At 42.8% G+C, this 19,253-nt stretch overlaps 1 protein-coding gene across 6 annotated transcripts in view; it reads right to left on the bottom strand.

Moving 5' to 3' along the window:
* Positions 1-19,253, bottom strand: part of Slc9c2 (solute carrier family 9, member C2 (putative)) — a 73,449-nt gene that overhangs the window by 24,492 nt on the left and 29,704 nt on the right. For all 6 annotated transcript variants that reach the window (XM_039091392.2, XM_039091388.2, NM_001402392.1 and 3 more), the window contains 9 exons: positions 17,412-17,493; positions 16,424-16,587; positions 14,947-15,066; positions 14,259-14,356; positions 12,992-13,111; positions 10,477-10,675; positions 9,164-9,352; positions 5,851-6,000; positions 2,387-2,438 (listed from right to left, as the gene is read on the bottom strand). In XM_039091392.2, the coding sequence (XP_038947320.1) occupies positions 2,387-2,438; positions 5,851-6,000; positions 9,164-9,352; positions 10,477-10,675; positions 12,992-13,111; positions 14,259-14,356; positions 14,947-15,066; positions 16,424-16,587; positions 17,412-17,493 (1,174 nt within the window). The remainder of the gene's footprint in view (positions 1-2,386; positions 2,439-5,850; positions 6,001-9,163; positions 9,353-10,476; positions 10,676-12,991; positions 13,112-14,258; positions 14,357-14,946; positions 15,067-16,423; positions 16,588-17,411; positions 17,494-19,253) is intronic.

Here is a 19,253-nt window from a genome sequence, read left to right as displayed (position 1 = left end):
GGGTCTCGTGAGATCAAGTGGAATATTCATTCCCTTTTAATAAACATAGGAAGTCAGAAATTAGGTTCATGCTGTCCTCTTTACACTGAATACAATGTCTGATATGTGTACACTTTTTTTTTTCACTAAAATGAGTTGACCACTAAAATAAAGGGTAGCTCTGATCTGGAGAATAGGTTTTTAGTACCAGATCTGCCAGCACTAGAGATAACCAGAGGAAGCACCAGTTTCAAACACTGATAATAAAAACCATACAAGAAAAAAAAACCATACAAGAATAGTAGAAGCCATATAAGTAGTGATTATAATAAGGATTAAATATATACATACATATATGTATGTATGTATGTATGTATGTATATCCTGCTGACATTCCCATTCTATAGCCACTCCCAGGAGTCATATGGAAACAATTAATCATTAATTGATTAATTAATTAATCATTAATCAGGACAAAATTGAGGAAACTTCATAATACTCCATATCATCTAAGACACAGCATCATGCTACACAGGTCCTAGGGCCCTGAACTTTAAGAGCAAAGAAATAAAGACCTGGGGTTGGGGATTTAGCTCAGCGGTAGAGCGCTTGCCCAGCAAGCACAAGGCCCTGGGTTCGGTCCCCAGCCCCGAAAAAAAGAAAAAAAAAAAAGAAAAAGAAAAAGAAAAAAAAATAAAGACCTTCTGCCAAGTAAAAGGCAGTCGTAACGGGTTTTGAGTTTCCTGAAACATCTCCAGAATCCTTTGGTCTAGCCTCTCCAAGCACAGACAGCCACTAGACCATTCTTCCCACTCTCATCTGGAAAGCATGTCGCTGTAAGTCCAAATGTGACTTACAATGTGACTGTGAGTTGAAAGTGGCCTTTTCTAGTGACTTCTGTTTATTAATGGTCTGCCTTGGGCCAGAGCCATGGCCCCGATGTTTTAATGCTCCTGAAACATGGTCATGTGAGGAAAGCACACTCAAGACGTGCAGCATAAATTCCTTGAGCTCCTATTATCTCCTTCAGGAAAGGTAAAATGAATGTAGATGCCCAAACAGAAATAGCATTCCCTGCAATCCTACAGTCTGGGACAGTCTTACCAAGAGAGAGGGCATAGAGTCGGGTGGGAGTCCCTACTTTCTGGAGTCTGCTGGATAGAAACTGAGGCAGAACAACTTCTTGTTAAAGGTAACAATTTTCATGTGTCCTTATGCAAAAATCTTAAGGACTCTGACCTGGCCATCTAAACACACACCCCTGCTTCCAGCCTGACCTTGCTATCTTTTTTTTTTTTTTAAGATTTTGTTTATCTTACGTGAGTACACTGTAGCTGTCCTCAGACACACTAGAAGAGGGCATCGGATCCCATCACAGATGGTTATGAGCTGCCCTGTGGTTGCTGGGAATTGAACTAACTCAGGACCTCTGGAAGAGCAGCCAGTGCTCTTAACCGCTGAGCCATCTCTCCAGCCCCTGACCTTGCTATCTTTGCAGGCGCCCTTTCATCGAGCCTTCCCTACGCCGCCACAGCAGCTGACAGATCCCTCCACGTCCTGCAGGGATGCCCTTGGGTGCGCTCACACACTCCACCAGTGCCCATTGTGTTTTGAAGAATCTGCACCTACTTAATACTGGTATTCCATCTTTTGGACTTGTAGCCAGTAAATACTGGTCGGGAAAAGGAATGAATGAGACCGTGGAAAACCACACCCTGAGTGGCCTTCGTGTTGCTCCCGCCCTGCCTGAAAACCCAAAGCTCTCCTGCCCTGTACTCACCTGCTCCAAGCGAGTGAGGAGCTTGTGGTGAGAATAAGTCACCCCCAGAGCAACAGAGCCCTGAAGAGCATCTGTCGGGAAAAGGCTCCCCGCAGGGAGACAGGGGTGGCGAAACAGCAAATGCTTGCTGCAGAAAGTTGGAGAACTTAAATCATAGAGCATGTACACACATTTGAAGGAGAAAATACCCATGTGTGATTGGGTTCTCCAGATACTTCTATGGATTTGGGGGACGTTTTTCTTCCCTCTGTCTTTTCCCTCTGTCGTGGACTGAACTGTAACCTGTCAATGTCACATGCTGAAGCTCAAAACCACAGTGACCATATTTAGAGAAAGGGCCTTTGCAGAAGTCATGGGCTTAAATAATGTCACAAGGGTGGGACTCTGGCCTTGTGAGGATGGCCCTCACTAGAGAAATTGGCATTGGAGTCCCTCTGTGTGTTCAGGAAATGTCAGATAGGGTCACAATAATCAAGCAGTCATGTTCGCTCGGCAAGAAGCCAGTCTTCACCAGAAACCAACCTTGATGGCACCATCATCCAGGATTCTGGCTGTCAGGACCACAAGAGAACAAAACCAATGGATTTTGCAAAACAAAACAGAAAGTCAAATTCTCTAACCACTTACCTAGTTCTCTAATAGCCTCTCGTTTGTTTCTTTCTAGAATGTCATATAATTTCTGTAAGAAATGAAGAAATGGTTCTCATTACACCAAGTACAATCCTGGCTTTATCACCTGATTAAAAGTTAAAGAAGCAAGAATATAGGGAAATTCTCACTTAGTGTGATTTAGGGGAGTTTTGTCTTCCAGGGAGTTCCAGTGCAATTCCCCCAGAACTCAAATTGCACTGTGTTGCATGGCTGATATTTTGCATAAGTGCCAGGCTTCGATATGACTATTATTAGTTAGGAAGGAAAGAAGGAAGGGAGAGAGGGAGGGAGGGAGGGAGGAAGGAAGGAAGGAAGGAAGGAAGGAAGGAAGGAAATGAACGAACAAAGGAAGGAACAAAGGAAAGGTACTTGCCACCCCACTGTGCACCACTGAGAATTCTCATACAGCTGTGCAGAGGGAAGAGCTGTTGGGGATCTATTCTGCTGAGAGCACAAAAACAAGTGGGATGTTGTGAGCATGCCCTGTAATGAGTTCCTCAAAGGCCACTCCTTAAATAGTTGAAAAAGTAACTCTACACTGAGGCAAACAGATCGTGTGGTTGCTTTTTTCCCCCAATCACATGACAGATGCTGTGGGATGCTCACTATGTCCCAGGTGCTTCCTCATAAAGCTCACTCTGACTTCAAGTCTTTCTAGAGCATGTTCTTAGCCATGCCAACAACTCTGAAGCAGCACTGAACCTTTCCCTGGGTTGTCAGATACTGCAGGCCACAGTACTTACAGGAAACATCTGGTCTGCTGTCTGAAGCTTAAGCAAAACAAATTTTTTGAGGGTTTTTTTTTCTCTGTTTCTTAGGGCTTTTTTTTTAATGTTGGACTTTTTTTTTTTAAAGAATTATTTATTTATTTTATGTATGTGGGAACACTGTCACTGTCTTCAGACACACCAGAGGAGGGCATCAGATCTCATTACAGATGGTTGTGAGCCACCATATGGTTGCTGGGAATTGAACTCAGGACCTCTGGAAGAGCAGTCGGGGCTCTTAACCGCTGAGCCATCTCTCCAGCCCCTTGTTAGGGCTTCTTAAATTACATGTAGTGGGGCCCTAGCTTTGAATATGCAAATGAGATATGTGTTTTTATAAAACAGTTCAATTAAAACGTCCATTCAAGTCCTTACTGAAGTCCTCTGTTTCTTAATTTTTATTTTCTTTAATGTGTAGGGGTGTTTTGTCTGAATGTATGTCTGTACCATATGCATGCCTGCTGTCAGTGGGGACTAGATGGGGAGGGCACCCAATCCCCTGAAGCTGGGGTTATAGACAGTTGTGAGCCGCCATGTGGGTGCCAAGACTTGAACCTGGATTCTCTGAAAGAACGGGCAGTGCTCTTAACCACTGGGTCGTCTCTCAACCTCCGTAGAGTCCCCTCTCCTCCCCCATTTAAAGTGCCTCAAAAGGTTTGTTTTATACCTGTTACCAAGGCAATTGCTTCCAGATCTCTCTGTCCTCCCTAAATGTCTCTAAATGTTCTTAGCTACCTCCCCGATCCTGTTCATCTTCTCTCGTTTTTCCTTCTTCTAAAGTCTTCTCTGAACTTCTCCATGTTCTGTGTTTTATGTGGTTTTGTTTGGGGAGGGCTGTGTGTTGGAGGGACAGGGTCTTATTGTGTAGCCTTGGCTGGCCCGAAGCTCACTATGTAGTCCAGCCTGGCCTAAAACAGCGTCAACCTCTCATCTGTTGGCGTTATAGGCATGAGCCACAACACTGGCTGCTCTTTTGTCTTTCTAAACTAGACCAGCCTAGCCTTTCTGTTATCTCCCTTAGTTTCATTCTCCATTTGTGATGATAAATCAACTGAATACAATTCTACTTCATATTAATGTTGATCAAGTAAAGAAGATAGGTAACTTCGTGATCTCTTTCCTAGCTACAGGCCTGAGGCCACTAACAGTCACGGCTCAAGGCATGCACCTAAAGCAGAAGACATAACCTTCAACCCTCTCGCTACTTACAGGGCCCATCAAAATTGCTGTATTAGGGATTTAATGCTCAGGATTTAAACCCATTGTATCTAAATCAGGAGTGTTATTTGAGCTCTTATCTATTACACAGTTTAGTTTAGACCCTGATTTACATTGAAATCAAGGAGCATTGCAGTGAGAGAGGAGAAAAAGAATGGAAGATAAGAAACATACGTGGAATGGGACTCCAAGAAAGCAGAGCTCATACAGGGAACAGAAGCTTAAAATAAGACATTCAAGAGACTATTCACTTTCCAAGAAAGAAATTATTGCTTGAAGAAAGAAGAAATCTCAGTTTTTGAGGATAAGAACATGACTGTCAAAATTATTTTTAAAGATGGTTTAATAGGTCCACAAAGCAGCAGAAGGGCTCCTCATGGCAAAAGGCGGGGGGGGGGGGGGGATAGTTAGAAGTTGGGAGGAAAACTGAAACAAGGACTGTGCTGGAAGTGGCACTATTAGGAGTTGCGTCCTTATGAGAGGAAGCCTGCACTGTGTGATTGGGGCTTTGAGGCTCCTCTGCTCAAGCTATGCTCTGTGTGGAAGAGACACTCCTCCTGGCTGCCTGAGGAAGACAATCCCCTCTTGGGTGCCTGCAGATCAAGATGTAGAACTCTTGGCTCCTCCAGCACCATGTCTGCCTACACTGTGCCTTGCTTCCTGCCATGGACTGAACTTCTGAAACTATGCCAGCCCCAATTAGATGTTTTCCTCTGTAAAAGTTGCCTTGGTCATGGTATCTCTTCACAGCACTAAAACCCTAGCTAAGACAAGGACGAAACCCTATGGATGATAAACAAACCATCCGTATTTATGTGATTAAGATGACTGTGGAAAACAGGCGGGCTTAACCAAGGCAAGGCTTTGGGACGGTCTCTGATGAGGCCTGAAGGAGCAAGCTGAGTCACATAGGGGATGTTTTACTTGTCACCTCTTCTTGGAACAGTGACTCGTCTTCAACTTATTCACCTTTTGTGCTTATCTCATCAATAGCAGTGACTCCACAACCATGAACTTCACCATGAGGCTCCACCAGTATCCAGTTCATATTTGACTTTCTTCGGCGTTTTCAATCCTCTTTCTGGTGTTTTTTGTTTGGTTTGGTTTTAGTTTGTTTTTTATGGGGAGGGTTGTTTTGTTTTCTTGTTCTGTCTTGCTTTGAGATGGAATCTCATATAGCACACACAAATGTGTCCACACACATACAATCATGCACCCACAGAGGTACACACACACATACACACACACACATACACACACACACACACAACACACAACACACACACACACACACACACACACACACACACACACACACACACACAGAGTTCAGGCTGTTTTCTGAAGCACCTTGTATAACAAATATTAGAACCCATTTGACTACTGTTGGTCAAATGCGTACATATAAGTAAGGTCATTCCCATCCACACAAAATAGCCACTGCCTGTATCTTACCTGATAGATTGATTCACGTCCAGAAATTTGCCTTACCAAAAGCTTGGCATCTTCCTGACTTTTGACATAGCCTTTTGTAATACTGTACATCAAACTGAGGCTCTTCTTGATCTGTACGTCTGCCATGTTTATGAGTACTGGTATTATTATCTGGAATGATGGGACCAGGGAAACCATATACTTCATTAAGTGCTTTGAGGATCTAATTTACAACGGTTATGTGTGTGCACGTAAATAGCGGTGAGGGTGGGTACAGGCTACAAAACAAGGATGGAGACCAAAGGAGGGAATAAAAGACATTGATCAAGGCAGGGAGGACAGCAGCACATGGAATATGAAAATAAAAACGAGGTGGGTGCAGGGGGTGGGGTGTGTTATAAGAAGGGGCAGTGGGATGAGAGAGAAGAGGGGGAGATAGAATTAATACAAAAATCTAATTTCATTTGAAAATCCCACAATGAAACCTAATTAGTGTAGTATTTAGTTTTAATGAGGGTGGGGGGCGGAGGGAGAGAGAGAGAGAGAGAGAGAGAGAGAGAGAGAGAGAGAGAGAGAGGAAATAAAAGGAAGAAGAAAAAGCATCATCCTCAGCAGAGGTTCTCAGAGTGTCACCTATAGGCCACCAAAAACATGTCCAGGAACTTTCCTGAAATGTAGAGTCTGTCCCAGAAATACAATGTCAAATGCTGTAGGGTGTGATCTAGCAGGGCCTGTTTCCGAAAGGCCTCTGCCTAACTGCACATACGTCTGGGTTTGCAATCACACCCAGAGAAGTTAAAGCTTATGAGTAAATGATTCTGCAGCTTTGGGTGGAGTCTCTAGCATGCCCCTGTCCCTCAGTCTCTCTGCACTTCGACTTCAGAAAGCAAAAGTTGTGCCCCAGAAACCTGAGTAAACTGCTGTGAAGAATATACCCACTCTGTGCACCTCACAGGCTGCTGCCCTCCATCCTTGTTCTACCTTTATCTACTTTAGGCCAAAGCCAACTGGTCGGTGTGGGGGCTTAAGAGAATGAGGTCTCTTAAACCAGCTCTCCAGTCACCAACTTTGTAACCTTCAGCAGGTTACCCGTGGCTCTGAGGACTCCATTTCCTCCTGTACAAAATGAGTATATTATATAAGGCCTGGAAACCCCAGGGAGCCACAGCTCCAAAGCAGAGTGTCAAGGAGGCTTCCCACAGAGACCACGCTGGCTCACAGCACAGTGGCCCTTGGTGAAAGACTCAGTATTAAGAGAAAGTAACAAAATAGTATCATAGTGAAGGAATTAAAGGAACAGAGTAAGACTTTATTAGCTGCCATTTGCGAGTAGAGGGATCCTTGTTTAAAGAAAATGTTTTCAAAGCTTTCCTCTGTGATACACTGACAACCCACTGAGCTGACCAGTGACTCCTAAGGCATCAACAATAAAGATGTCCAATATTCTCACAGTTTTTAATGAAGCAGGTATGTTTCCTTTCAAAGTCACACTGGGCTGAGTCTAAGTTTCAGGGCACCAAATTTTATGTAGAAGTCAGATCTACCTCACAAGGCTATTTTAAGAAGCTTACCTGGATAAGTTATATAAAGTGTTTTCCCCAGTTCCTGGCAAAGAGGAAATGCTCAATTTAAAAATCCAAATATGTAATGATAATATTAATTTCCTAAATACTCTTTATTAAGATTTTGGTCAGGCAGGACAAGACACGGGGCTAACTGATCAAGAATTGCTGGGCACATTCTCAATAGATTTGTGTTTAGTAATTTCCCCTAAAGTTGAGCATTCTACTCTGGAGGAAGTTCTCTTTAAGACTCAGAAAGTAAACTACTCACAAGAATCAGAAAATCACTGAAACTTATAAGAGTCACAAGGCCTCTTCCCAAAATTTTATACCAAGGATAAGGAATGCTAGGGAAAGGAAACCATCCTGTCTCTGCTGACTCACTATATAGAGCATGGCCTTCTCGGGCACCAATGGGAGGAGGGACCCTTGGTCCTGTGAAGGTTTGATGCCCCAGTGTAGAGGAATGCCAGGGGGGAGAGGTGGGAGGGAGTAGGTGGGTAGGTGGGTGGGTGGGGGAGCACCCTCATAGAAGCAGGGGGAGGGAAGATGGTACAGGGAATTTCTGGAGGGGAAACCGGGAAAGGGGATAACATTTGAAATGTAAATGTAAAAATCCAATATAGATAGATAGATAGATAGATAGATAGATAGATAGATAGATAGATAGATAGAAAAGAAAGAAACCCTTCGTCCATATTCCTGTTAAGTAAACCCCAAAAACTCATAGGTTTGCCAAGGTGGACTTGAAAATCACTACTTTGGCCTGTCTTTGACTCCTGATCTGAAATGTACAATTTTTTTTTTACATCTTTCCCCAAAAATCACACAACAATTTGGCTTACACAAAAATACACTACCAAGGGGCTGAAGACATGGCTTAGCAGTTAAGAGCACTGGCTGTTCTTCCAGAGTTCCTGAGCTCAGTTCCCAGCACCCACATGGTGGCTCCCAACCACCTATAATGTGATCTGGTGCCCTCTTCTGGCCTGCAGGTGTACATGCAGCCAGAGCACTCGCATTCAATCAATAAATCTTAAAAACAAACAAAACAGCGTTACAACCTTTTCCATCTTTAAATTTTTTTCATAAATTATTACTTCTAAAATGATTATCATGCACCTGACATGGTGGCTCATGCCTTTAATCCAGCCACTGGGAGCCAGAGGCAGTGGAACCTCCACGTTGGAAGCAAGCGTGGTCTACAGAGCAAGTTCCAGTATAGTCAGGGCTACACAGAGAAACCCTCTCTCACGTATTTGCATGCACAAGTCATCAACATAAAAACCAATTGCCCCGATAAAGTTCTTCCGTGCTGTCTTAGCCTCACTACTCACCTTTATGTCTATTAGTTTGTATAACGCAGTCACACCTACGTGAGCTCTTAGCTCAACTCCCCAAGGCAAATACCATAGAACTGAAATTATCTTTTAGGTGGATTTACATAGACCACTCTGCGGAGCAATTCCTATGCACAGTAAATGTGCATCACTAATAAACAGAAGGAAAATTTAAAAAAAAAAATTAGGCCGACGGAGGAGAGCGTAAAGAATGGGGAGCCTGGGTCTCGGCCCTTGTCTGCAGTGACTGGAAACCCTCTGTGAAGGCGAGATGTAAGCGGCTGCAAACAGGGGTGAGCAAGAGAAGTGAGCAGGGACATTCTGGAAGCAGCTCCCCGCCTCCCGCCTCCCGTGTCTCTCAAAGCAGCGAAGCGTCATAAATCACTTAGTAAACCAGGCAGGGAAACAGAATTTCAATAGAAGAAGCCTTACCTTGAAAATGGGAAGAAACCTAATCACTCTTAGATACCCTATGACCACCGTAAACTGGATGAGAACCAAGCTGTCTGGTCTCAGCTTGACGAAGTACATGCACAATATATCAACGATTCCGAGGACTATGATGAAAAAGTCCAAAGTATTCCAATTCTGAAGAAAATATTTCCTTTTTAAAATTAGTATCTGTTTTTTTTTAAAAAAAAAAGTATATATTACTCCATCACAACTGTAGGGGAGAGGCAAAGACTTAAAATTGTAAGTCAACTAGAAATGATTCGTTCTCTAAAATTTTTTTTCTTTGTGTGGTGTGTGTGCATCTGTGTGTGTATATTCACCTGAGTGCGCGTTTGTGTGTACTATGTATGTGCAGGTGCCTAGGGAGTTCAGAAGAGAGATGGTCTGGATCTGGAGTTACAGTTAGGGGTAGAGTGATTATGAGCCACTCAGTGTGGATTCTGGGAATTGAACCTGGACCCTCTACAAGAGTAGTTAGTACCCAATCTTTTTTTTAAAGATTCATTTATTTATTCTATATAAGTACACTGTAGCTGTCTTCAGACACACCAGAGGAGGGCATCAGACCCCATTACAGATGGTTGAGCCACCATGTGGTTGCTGGGAACTGAACTCAAGATCTCTGGAAGAGCAGTCAGTGCTCTTAACCACTGAGCCATCTCTCCAGCCCCCCGAGTTGTATTCTAAAAGCTGAATTTTAAGCTACTTGCGTGGCATTCTCCTAAACTATTATTTTTCCACATCAAAACGTTTAATGTGATTCAAATCTTTAAAAGCGGGGTTGGGGATTTAGCTCAGTGGTAGAGCACTTGCCTAGCAAGCGCAAGGCCCTGGGTTCGGTCCCCAGCTCTGAAAAAAAAGAAAAGGAAAAAACAAAACAAAACAAAACAAAACAAAATTTTAAAAGCAATGAACAAGTTTGCTGTGAGACTATGAATAACGAAGCACGGTAAGCTATGGTCACTGAGCTATCTGGTCCAACATGTGGCTCTCAGGCCAGTTCACCTATATTTGTGGAAATACCCTGCATTATTTCAGGAAGAATTCAAGGGCGGCATCTATATCTGAAATTTACAGGGTTTTTTTTTTCCCAACCTAATCCTTGGGAGTTTCTCTACTTTTATGAGACTTAGCTGAAGTCCAAGGCTTAGACTAAGGGTGTTAACATTCCAGGACCCCATCAGCTGTAATAACAAATGGTTTCTGGTATCGAGTATAATAAAGTAGCAAAAGTGGATTTGAAATAGCTGAACTATTCTTTTTATACAACACGTCTCTATTCTCCACAGTACCTTCAGTGCTGATTCCAATGTATATAAAAACATATAGTAGTAGTTTATGGATATCAGTGCCGATACATTTAACTCTCTTGCAATTGGCCACAGATGTATTATCATAGGGAAAATATACATTACTGTCACAACATGTGTTGCATATTCAAATTCTTCTGAAATTATAATGCGATAGACAAAAATCAGAAGCTTATTATTCCTGGAAAAGAAAAAGACCAAATAAAATATTGGATCATTTGAAGTATAACCAGTAAGCGGGGAGGTCCAACATCCGTGTAAACAAATTAAACTAGAAATAATACGAAAAAGAGAAGTAAAAGTAACCAACATACAGCAGGGCATGATGGTGCTTGCCTTTAGTCCCAGCACTCAGGAGGGAGAGGCACTGGGCTGGAGCCCAGCCTGGTCTGTACCATGAGTTCCGGTACAGCCAGGGCTACACAGAGAAACCCTGTCTCAAAATAACAGACACAATAATAGCGACAGGCATACCTTAAACAGATATTATAATAGAGGAGCACATGAGGGTGACTCTGTTAACGTATATAATAAATCAAAAGCAAGAGGTGCACTTAGAGGAGAGCATGTTATTCATCAGCATTGTTTAAGATTTTTAAACAGGAAAGATATTCCATAATGAACTTATTCGTTTCTTTTTTTTTCTTTTTTTTTTTTTTTCGGAGCTGGGGACTGAACCCAGGGCCTTGCGCTTCTAGGCAAGCGCTCTACCACTGAGCTAAATCCCCAACCCCAACTTATTCGTTTCTTACAGCTTTCTAACCCGTTGAAAATAGAGCTGAACAAAAGAGGCTCCCTGATGTGAAAGCTATTGTATGTGGCCAACTTGACTGGATTAAAAAAACACCTTGTATTGGGATTCCCCCCTTACAATGTGTTGCCCAGATAGCTCCCAGAGGCTTCCAGAACAGTACAAGCTATTGCCCTTGTTCTTGCTTACCCAGTAGAACTAGATATTCTAAGTCCTCACCGCTGAAGGCAACACAGCACACACTCTGCATACAGAACACAGAGGGAAAAAGCTGAGCGTGAACTGGAAGCTTCTTCCCTGCTGGCTCACACGCATAGTGCTGGAAGGTGCCATCTACACAGGCTGTCAACAGAGACACAGTCACAGTCACAACCAGCTGAAGTCACAGTCACAGTCACAGTCAGCTGAAGACCTTGAGTGTTTAGGGCTCTACTGCCGGCCGAGGTATGCCTACTGGTTCAGTAATGGCGTTACTGTTCCGAGAGAAACAACCACGGAGATCTGGATGGAATATATGCCTGCCCCAGTAGAGCTGGGCCAAAAGCTCGTGGCCGAGGAGTGCACAGTACTTATAGTGGAGTTGCAGCCGAAGTTTTGTCAAGTGGACAGTAAAACTGCCTTCCAGATATGTAAGCACATACCCAGAGACTAGCACAATGCTCAGCCTCCATCAGAGAAGCATCTTTTACCGCAGGCCACAGGCAAAGCAGGGACTCATAACTGGTCACAATGATGAGATTAAGGCACTGTCTAGTGCTTGACCTCAAATAGGACATTTATGTCACCGCCTCTGAGGCCCAGGGAGCATCTTGGAAGATGGGTGCAAGGATTATGGGGACCAAAGGGAGAAGACTGTGATAGAGAGTTATCTTCAGGATGTGATGTAGCTGTTGCAATCATAAACACACAATAGGTGTGAATGCGGGAGGCAGACAGACAGACAGACAGGCAGACAGACAGACATCTCTACTAAGTCTGAGCAAGCAGACTTACTCTCCCAATGCCATTTCTCCTCTGCCATGGTGACCTATGCCTCCTCAAACTTTGAGCCAAAATTATCCTTCCTTGAGTTGCCTCATGTCAAGTATCCCCTCACAGAGGCAAGGAGAGAGACAAGCGCTCCTGAACACGTCAGGATGCTAGGACTTTGATTTTTTTATGTTCTCTTCAATGTATTCAATGGAAGAAAGCAAAAACTATTCCTGGTGTGTTCTTTTGTTGACATCTACTGTTGTGGGGGGGAGATCATTTTCCTGCTCTAAAAATTATATATAAGTTCACAGTCTAATAGAAAAGAGAAGAACCTACCCAAGCTAAGCAAAATGTATATTTTTATAATATCTTGGAAAAATCAGTGATAGGCATTCTTAAGGCAGTGTTAATGTTTCCTTAATTTTAGACATTAATACTATATTATTAAAGCAGACTGTCCTATTCCACAAATGAAGTTACACAGAGCTAGATTTAGCCCATCGTGCATGCGGCTTACCCTGCTAGGTCCTCTACCTAGATGAATACTGCAAGCAACATGGTATGTAAGCTAGCCCTAAGCTGCTACCATTTTCTTTAACAAGGGTATCAATGAAGTTGCTAAGACAGAATAGAAAAGGCAAACACACTGTTTGGTCAACACTTAACCTGTAAATATCTGATATAAAATTAGTTTGAAGGGAGGGGTAATCTACTCTAAAATGTTGAAATCATGATATTCTATGTATGCCACGATTAAAGGTTCATAATACTTACCCAGGTACCGTAAAAAGTACCCTTTCTTTGTGATATTCCAAGTAAGTTAACATGTTTTTAAACTTTATAAGCCAACTTCTAGCTCTCACGTAAGTTGAAACATCAGAAATACTCATGAATCTAAGAAAAACACACATATGTATTATTAAAGATATTGTCTTGGTTGGGACAATAAAAGGGGGGACAGATATGCAAATGCAAATTTTATGGGCGCTTACTGAATGTTTACTTAGCCCTTAGCTCCTGTACCTGTTCACCTGCTCACCATGGTCATGTTTCAGGGACAGTTTTAACCTGAGATTCCTGTGTCCTTACTCCTGGATCTATCCTGACCTGAGACAGAACCTAATTAAAGCCTTTCCAGACTATCCCCCTTTGAAGTTCTGGAATTAATCTTCTTTTTGTTTCATGTTGCCCAACCCAAAAGGCAACTGAATGTCCCAACTTTCCCAAATGCAATCCCTGGGCCAATGTCAGGTCTCCCTCAGAGATCACCATCACCAGACCGTTGGAATAGTAAATGTCCCCTGACTGGTATAGTGACCACTGTCTCACAGGTTTGTCTCAGAGTGTCCATTCACCAATGCTTGTCAGGCTGGTGACCAGACATTGATACGTCTCTAAGACACTGAACATTTCCCACCAGACTGCACTGCATCTAGCAATAACACCATTTAGGCCAAGTCCTCCAGCGCTCACTCCATCCCCAGAAAGAGGTCTATGGACAAGATCCAGGCTTCTGTACCTTTTCCAATAAAGTGAGTATGATATAAAAGCAAAATAATTATAAGAGCAATTAAAGCTATGTAGGTTCTCATCCATGAATTCCCTTGTCTCTTACTTAAGCCCAACTCATCTCCAAAGTTATAAAACTAATGACGGCAGGAGGCAGGGTGGAGAGGGTCATTCAAAGAAGGTCATACAAGACAAGTAGAGGAGAGAATTCAGACAGTAGTGAGAGTTTACCCAGCATGCTCAGGCCCTGGGTTCAAGGCCCAGCAGAAAAAAGAAAGGGAGAGAGGAAAAGACAGAAGGGAGGAAGGGACAGAGAGAGGGAAGGGAAGAGGAAGAGGGAAAGGAAAAGAGACAGGAGGAAGAAAAAAGATTGTTATGGGATAGGTGAATGAATGAGCAGGTGAACAGAATGTCAGATAAATGGACAAGACGGAAATGACATACGGGTTAATCGGAACATTCAGTTCTGTTTGTCCACAGCGACACAGTCATTACATTTGGGAATTACCAATTAGAGAAGCGTCTCACTTACTTTCCATGGATGGGGCAGTAGCTTTTGGTGGCACCGATTAGTATTCGAGCTGCCTCAACTCCCAGGATGCCGTCATTACACTGCTTTTCAAAACTGCTCTGAAATGGGTTTTATTTTTAACACTTAGTATTTATACATATTTACATATATTTATATTTAAATAGAAATTAGGAAGGATCAAGACAAATGGAATGGCAGAGAACTGCGGCCCACACCCGTAATCCCAGCACGTGAGAGGCAGGAGGATTGTCATGAGTTCCAGGCCTGCCTGGGCTGCCTCAAAACCAAAAACCAAAGAATACATATGACTCAGGCTTCCTTTTACATTTCTTTATTTTCTGTGTGAGCACAAGGAGGTCGGAGGACAGTGTGTGGGAATTGGCTCTCTCCTTCCACTAAGTGGGTCCAGGACTGGAACTTAGGTATCCCCACTAGGTGGCAAATGCTGGTAGTTCACACACACACACACACACACACACACACACACACACACACACACACACACGCATGAGCATGCACATGCACGCTTGCATACAATCAAATAAATAAATTTCTGTAGCTCAAACACTAATTGTGTCAATAGACAATATAAGGAGACAAAGGGGTTTTCTAATCACCTCAAAACCATAAAGATTTAAGGCATGTAAGACAAAAAAAACATAATTAAGATTGTTTGAATAATACCAACCATTTGTATTATAGCTACATGCAATCTGGCCTCTTCTATTAAAACTTCATCGGTTGGCGACTCCTCTCTTGGACCATGCGAAATATGGGCAAGTGGAACAGTGCGAGCCTGTTTTAAAATCTGAAGAAACAAAAATAAGGAAAAATAAGTTAAAAAATTAAGTAAAACTGGTAAAGACAGGACAAACACTATGCTTAACAAAGGCGAATTTCAGAGCCACTGCCATGGCGAGCTATGTGTAACTTGGGTACTGTGCTTCCCTTGGAGGCAATTGTTTTCAATAGTCCACTTACCCTTCAACCCATCTGTACTCCACTACTCTATACTTTGGCCTGTGTTTTCTGCTTTTTCTAACACACAGGGAAGTTCTCTCGGGATCTCAACCTGTTGGAAGGTCCTGGCCAACCTTGGCCAAGATCATTGTTTGTGATTCATTTTATGAAACGGCCATTCTCCCTGGATCTGATAGAAAGGCCAATCATAAAGACTTTCTTTTTGGGAACAGAATTGAAGTTACTTCACCAGGACAGTCAAGCTAATACATATTTTACAGCATTTAGTTAGTGATAGGTTATTTCTAGGCCTCCATTGAAATGAGTCAATTCGAGACAGATTAGATTTGATTCAATGCAGGTTTATTGGGGTGCTGCTCTCGGGCGAGTTCACTGGCCCCAAGGATAGAGACCAGGGGAGTCACCACAGGGAGGGTTTGGGGAGATGGGAAAGAGAGAGGATGCATACACAGAGAGAGAAAATGAAAGAGAGAGAGACCAAACTGTCTGGATTATATAGGGAGGAGCCCCTGGAAGAAGGGAACTCCAGCTATTGGGCCGGAAAGTTCAAGGTTGGGGGCAAGATATGCCAGGTAGGGACTGAGGGATGCTGGGAGAATCTGGAGGCCAAGTCTGCTTTGGTATGTAGAATGTGCACCTCAGTCCCTTGTCCCAGGGTCCCAAACCATACAGTTAGTAGAATCAGGATTGTGTGTGACTACTTGTGGAGAGATGTAGGCGTGTGTGTGTGTGTGTGTGTGTGTGTGTGTGTGTGTGTGTGCGCGCGCGCGCGCGCTCATGTGTGTGGAGGCTAGAAGTCAACCTCAGATGTCCTTCCTCAGAATAGCCACTCACCTTCTTTTAGGTTTTTGCTTCTGCTTTACTTTTCAAAGGGATTTTTAACTAATTAAATTTGTTCTTTGACAATTACAGACATTCAACTCTTGAGGCAGAGTCTAACAATGTAAGCGGGAGCTCACAGACTGGGCTAGGTGGCTGTCCTGTGAAGCCTAAAGCACTGGCACCACAAGCACGCACCATCACATCAAACTTTTCTGTGGTCTGAGAAGCAAACTCAGGTCCCGATGCTTGTGCGACAAGCGCTCTACCCACTGAGCTCTCTCCCCATCCCGGAATCACGTTTTTGATATTGAGTCATGACAGACAGGAAGACCCAGAGAGGGAACTCGAGACTCTCAACTCACAGGATTGTATTCAATCTTGGCTTTTTCTTCTACTACGTTCCAGTTAACGTTTGTCAATATTTTCTCTGTCTTAAATAAAGTGATTGTGTTCCGTATAATCTCCTGTATGTGTTCGGTGGCATTTCGAACGGCCATTTGTCTTGGGAGGGAGAGAGCACACAAGCCTGTGGTTTATAAAATAAGGAAGGCTTTAGTAGAGCCCACCTCTGCATCCATCCCCACCCAACCCCCACCCTTGTGCTACCAATGAGCTTACTCTGAATTTCCCTACCTGACGTGCTTATTTATTATTTTACTGACCTTATGCATTGTATTAGAAATAGTTTCAAATTCCTGTTAGACATTTTTTTTTTGGTTCTTTTTTTCGGAGCTGGGGACCGAACCCAGGGCCTTGCGCTTCCTAGGCAAGCGCTCTACCACTGAGCTAAATCCCCAACCCCCTGTTAGACATTTTTGAATGCTCCCATCTGTGATTCTATCCTAACTGTGTACATCCAGTTCCTTTTGGGGCTAGGCAGCCATAGCAGAACTTGTGAAGCATCTCCCAATACCATGCTCTCCTTTATTCTTCTGCCAATACGATCCCTGACTTTGACTAAAAACACAGCCAGGCTGGAAAACTAAAATCATCCAGACTTTGTCACTCATGTGTCTTATGTCATTAAGCTCTAACCTCTGGAATATGCACAGAAATGATAGGTCTGTCCTTCAAGAAAAGCTGCTTATCCTCCAGTCCCCATGTCCCATTATTCTACATGCTTTGGTAGAAGGAAAAGACCTTTTCCTTAAGGCTCTTTTTACTTGATTCCTACTAAATTGTGTGAACCAATATTACAATTAATGAGTAACCTATATACAATCCATTAATGTAAACAAGTCATTTCTAAGCCAATTCCTGAGGTCTCTAAGAAATGCCTACACAACTCTCCATTAATACTCTATTTGCATTTTCTCTCCAGAAAGCCTGTGAACAGTACATGTACTTTACCTAATGTCTTGGCTGACCGGAGCATCATATGTGAATTTATTCCTGTGGTCAGTATTGACAGTGCTTGTATATAGAATATACACTAAAAACAAAACATACAGATATTACAGTCAAACATGCCAAGTACTCTTTCCAGGGGAGAACATTCTAACTGAATCCATATTTCTAAATTCTGTCTCTAATAGGCCAAGGCAAAGGGGTCATTTTGTGGACACCGTTTGGTCATAGTACTGGGACAGAAATTAGCCTTCCGTTTGAGAGAAGAAAAGAAGAAAGAAAACTGATGTATATTCTAGAATAAGGACACTAGTCAGTAAGGTTGCAGCCACCTGCATGGTGGGAACAAAGAGGCCACAGCAACCAAAGGAAAAGACAAACACAACCGTCAGCTTTAGTTTTGTCATCCGTTGGCCATGAGCCCTGGAGCCAGATAACACCTATGAGACAGCTCAGGACTCTTCACCAGGAAATGAAGTTAATAACGGTCTCTCCTCCAAAACATTTTCCCAAACTAATGAAATGTCTGAGGAACTTGTCAAACACTCTGACTCCCAGGCCCCTGCCCAGACATCGTGACTATAGGCTTGGGGTGCAACCCAGGGGATTCCTAATATCATGCAGATATAGGAAACACTGTAAAAGTGATACCCAAATGTTAGTTAACAGCTCACTTTAGGCCAACTCATTGCACAGAAAGGGATCCAGGAGGATAAGTTCTTGGTTATTATACTTTTCCTTTGGAACATGGAAGGACCTTTAATATCTTTGTGAAACCACAGACTTTCTTCAGCACCAAATTAATTCCCAGACCAAGGCCTCAGATCAAAGTCTTACAGAAGACCTAGGGAGGAATACAATTCTCCTATAATTCTCTACAATTTTTTTGTTTTTTGTTTGTTTGTTTTTTTAAGATTTTTTTATTTAATGTATGTGAGTACACTGTTGCTATCTTCAGTCACACCAGAAGAGGGCATCAGATCCCATTACAGATGGTTGTGAGCCACCATGTGGTCGCTGGGAATTGAACTCAGATCCTCTAGGAAGAGCAGTCAGTGCTCTTAACCGCTGAGCCATCTTTCCAGCCCTCATCTTTACTTTAATTTCCCCACATTCAAAATGAAAATGTTGACAGTTAATCAAAAAAGAAAGAAAGGAAGGAAGAAAGAAACAAAGAAACAAAGAAAGAAAGAGCATGTGTCCAAGGTTTGGAAAATGAAAGCAAACCAGTATTGTTTTTCACTGCAGACCACAACGTCTTCAGCCAGACTTGTTTTGTTTTTATTTTGTCTTGACGCAGTCTCTCTACGAAGCTATTGGCTGTCATGGAACTTGCTATGTACACCAAGCTGGCCTCGAGCTCTGCCTGTCTCTGATTCCCAAGTACTGGGAGCAAAGGCATGTGCCACAATACCTGGCTTCAGCCAAACATCTTAAAATGAGTCTGGAGACTAAAGGATATCCTTCATGCGACAATTTACAGACTCTTTCTTCCCTTGTTATACTTAACTAGCACTTCAGGTTTGATTCTAGCAGCTACACAGAGATTTGAGGGCATTTTATTGTCACACGTTCTGATAGCTGTTGGGGGTAAATGGCATTTGTGTGCCAGTAACACTTACAGGGCGTTTATTAGGCATCAACTGTTTTATGGAGAATCGTCTCAATCCTCAATTAGAAGCTGAGGCTCAGTGAATGGTGGGGTCAGGGTTGAAAATCAAGTCTCCAAGTAACCCTAACAATAATTACTATATGAACATTGGCCCCTTGTCACTGTCAGCATAAACGGTTTACTGACAGTGCCCTTTTGTAATGAAAAGAATGCATTGTTTTTAAATCTAACTC

The sequence above is a fragment of the Rattus norvegicus genome, chromosome 13, assembly GCF_036323735.1.
Source record: "Rattus norvegicus strain BN/NHsdMcwi chromosome 13, GRCr8, whole genome shotgun sequence".
Taxonomy (NCBI): Eukaryota; Metazoa; Chordata; class Mammalia; order Rodentia; family Muridae; genus Rattus; species Rattus norvegicus.
This window is presented reverse-complemented; position numbering and strand designations above follow the sequence as displayed.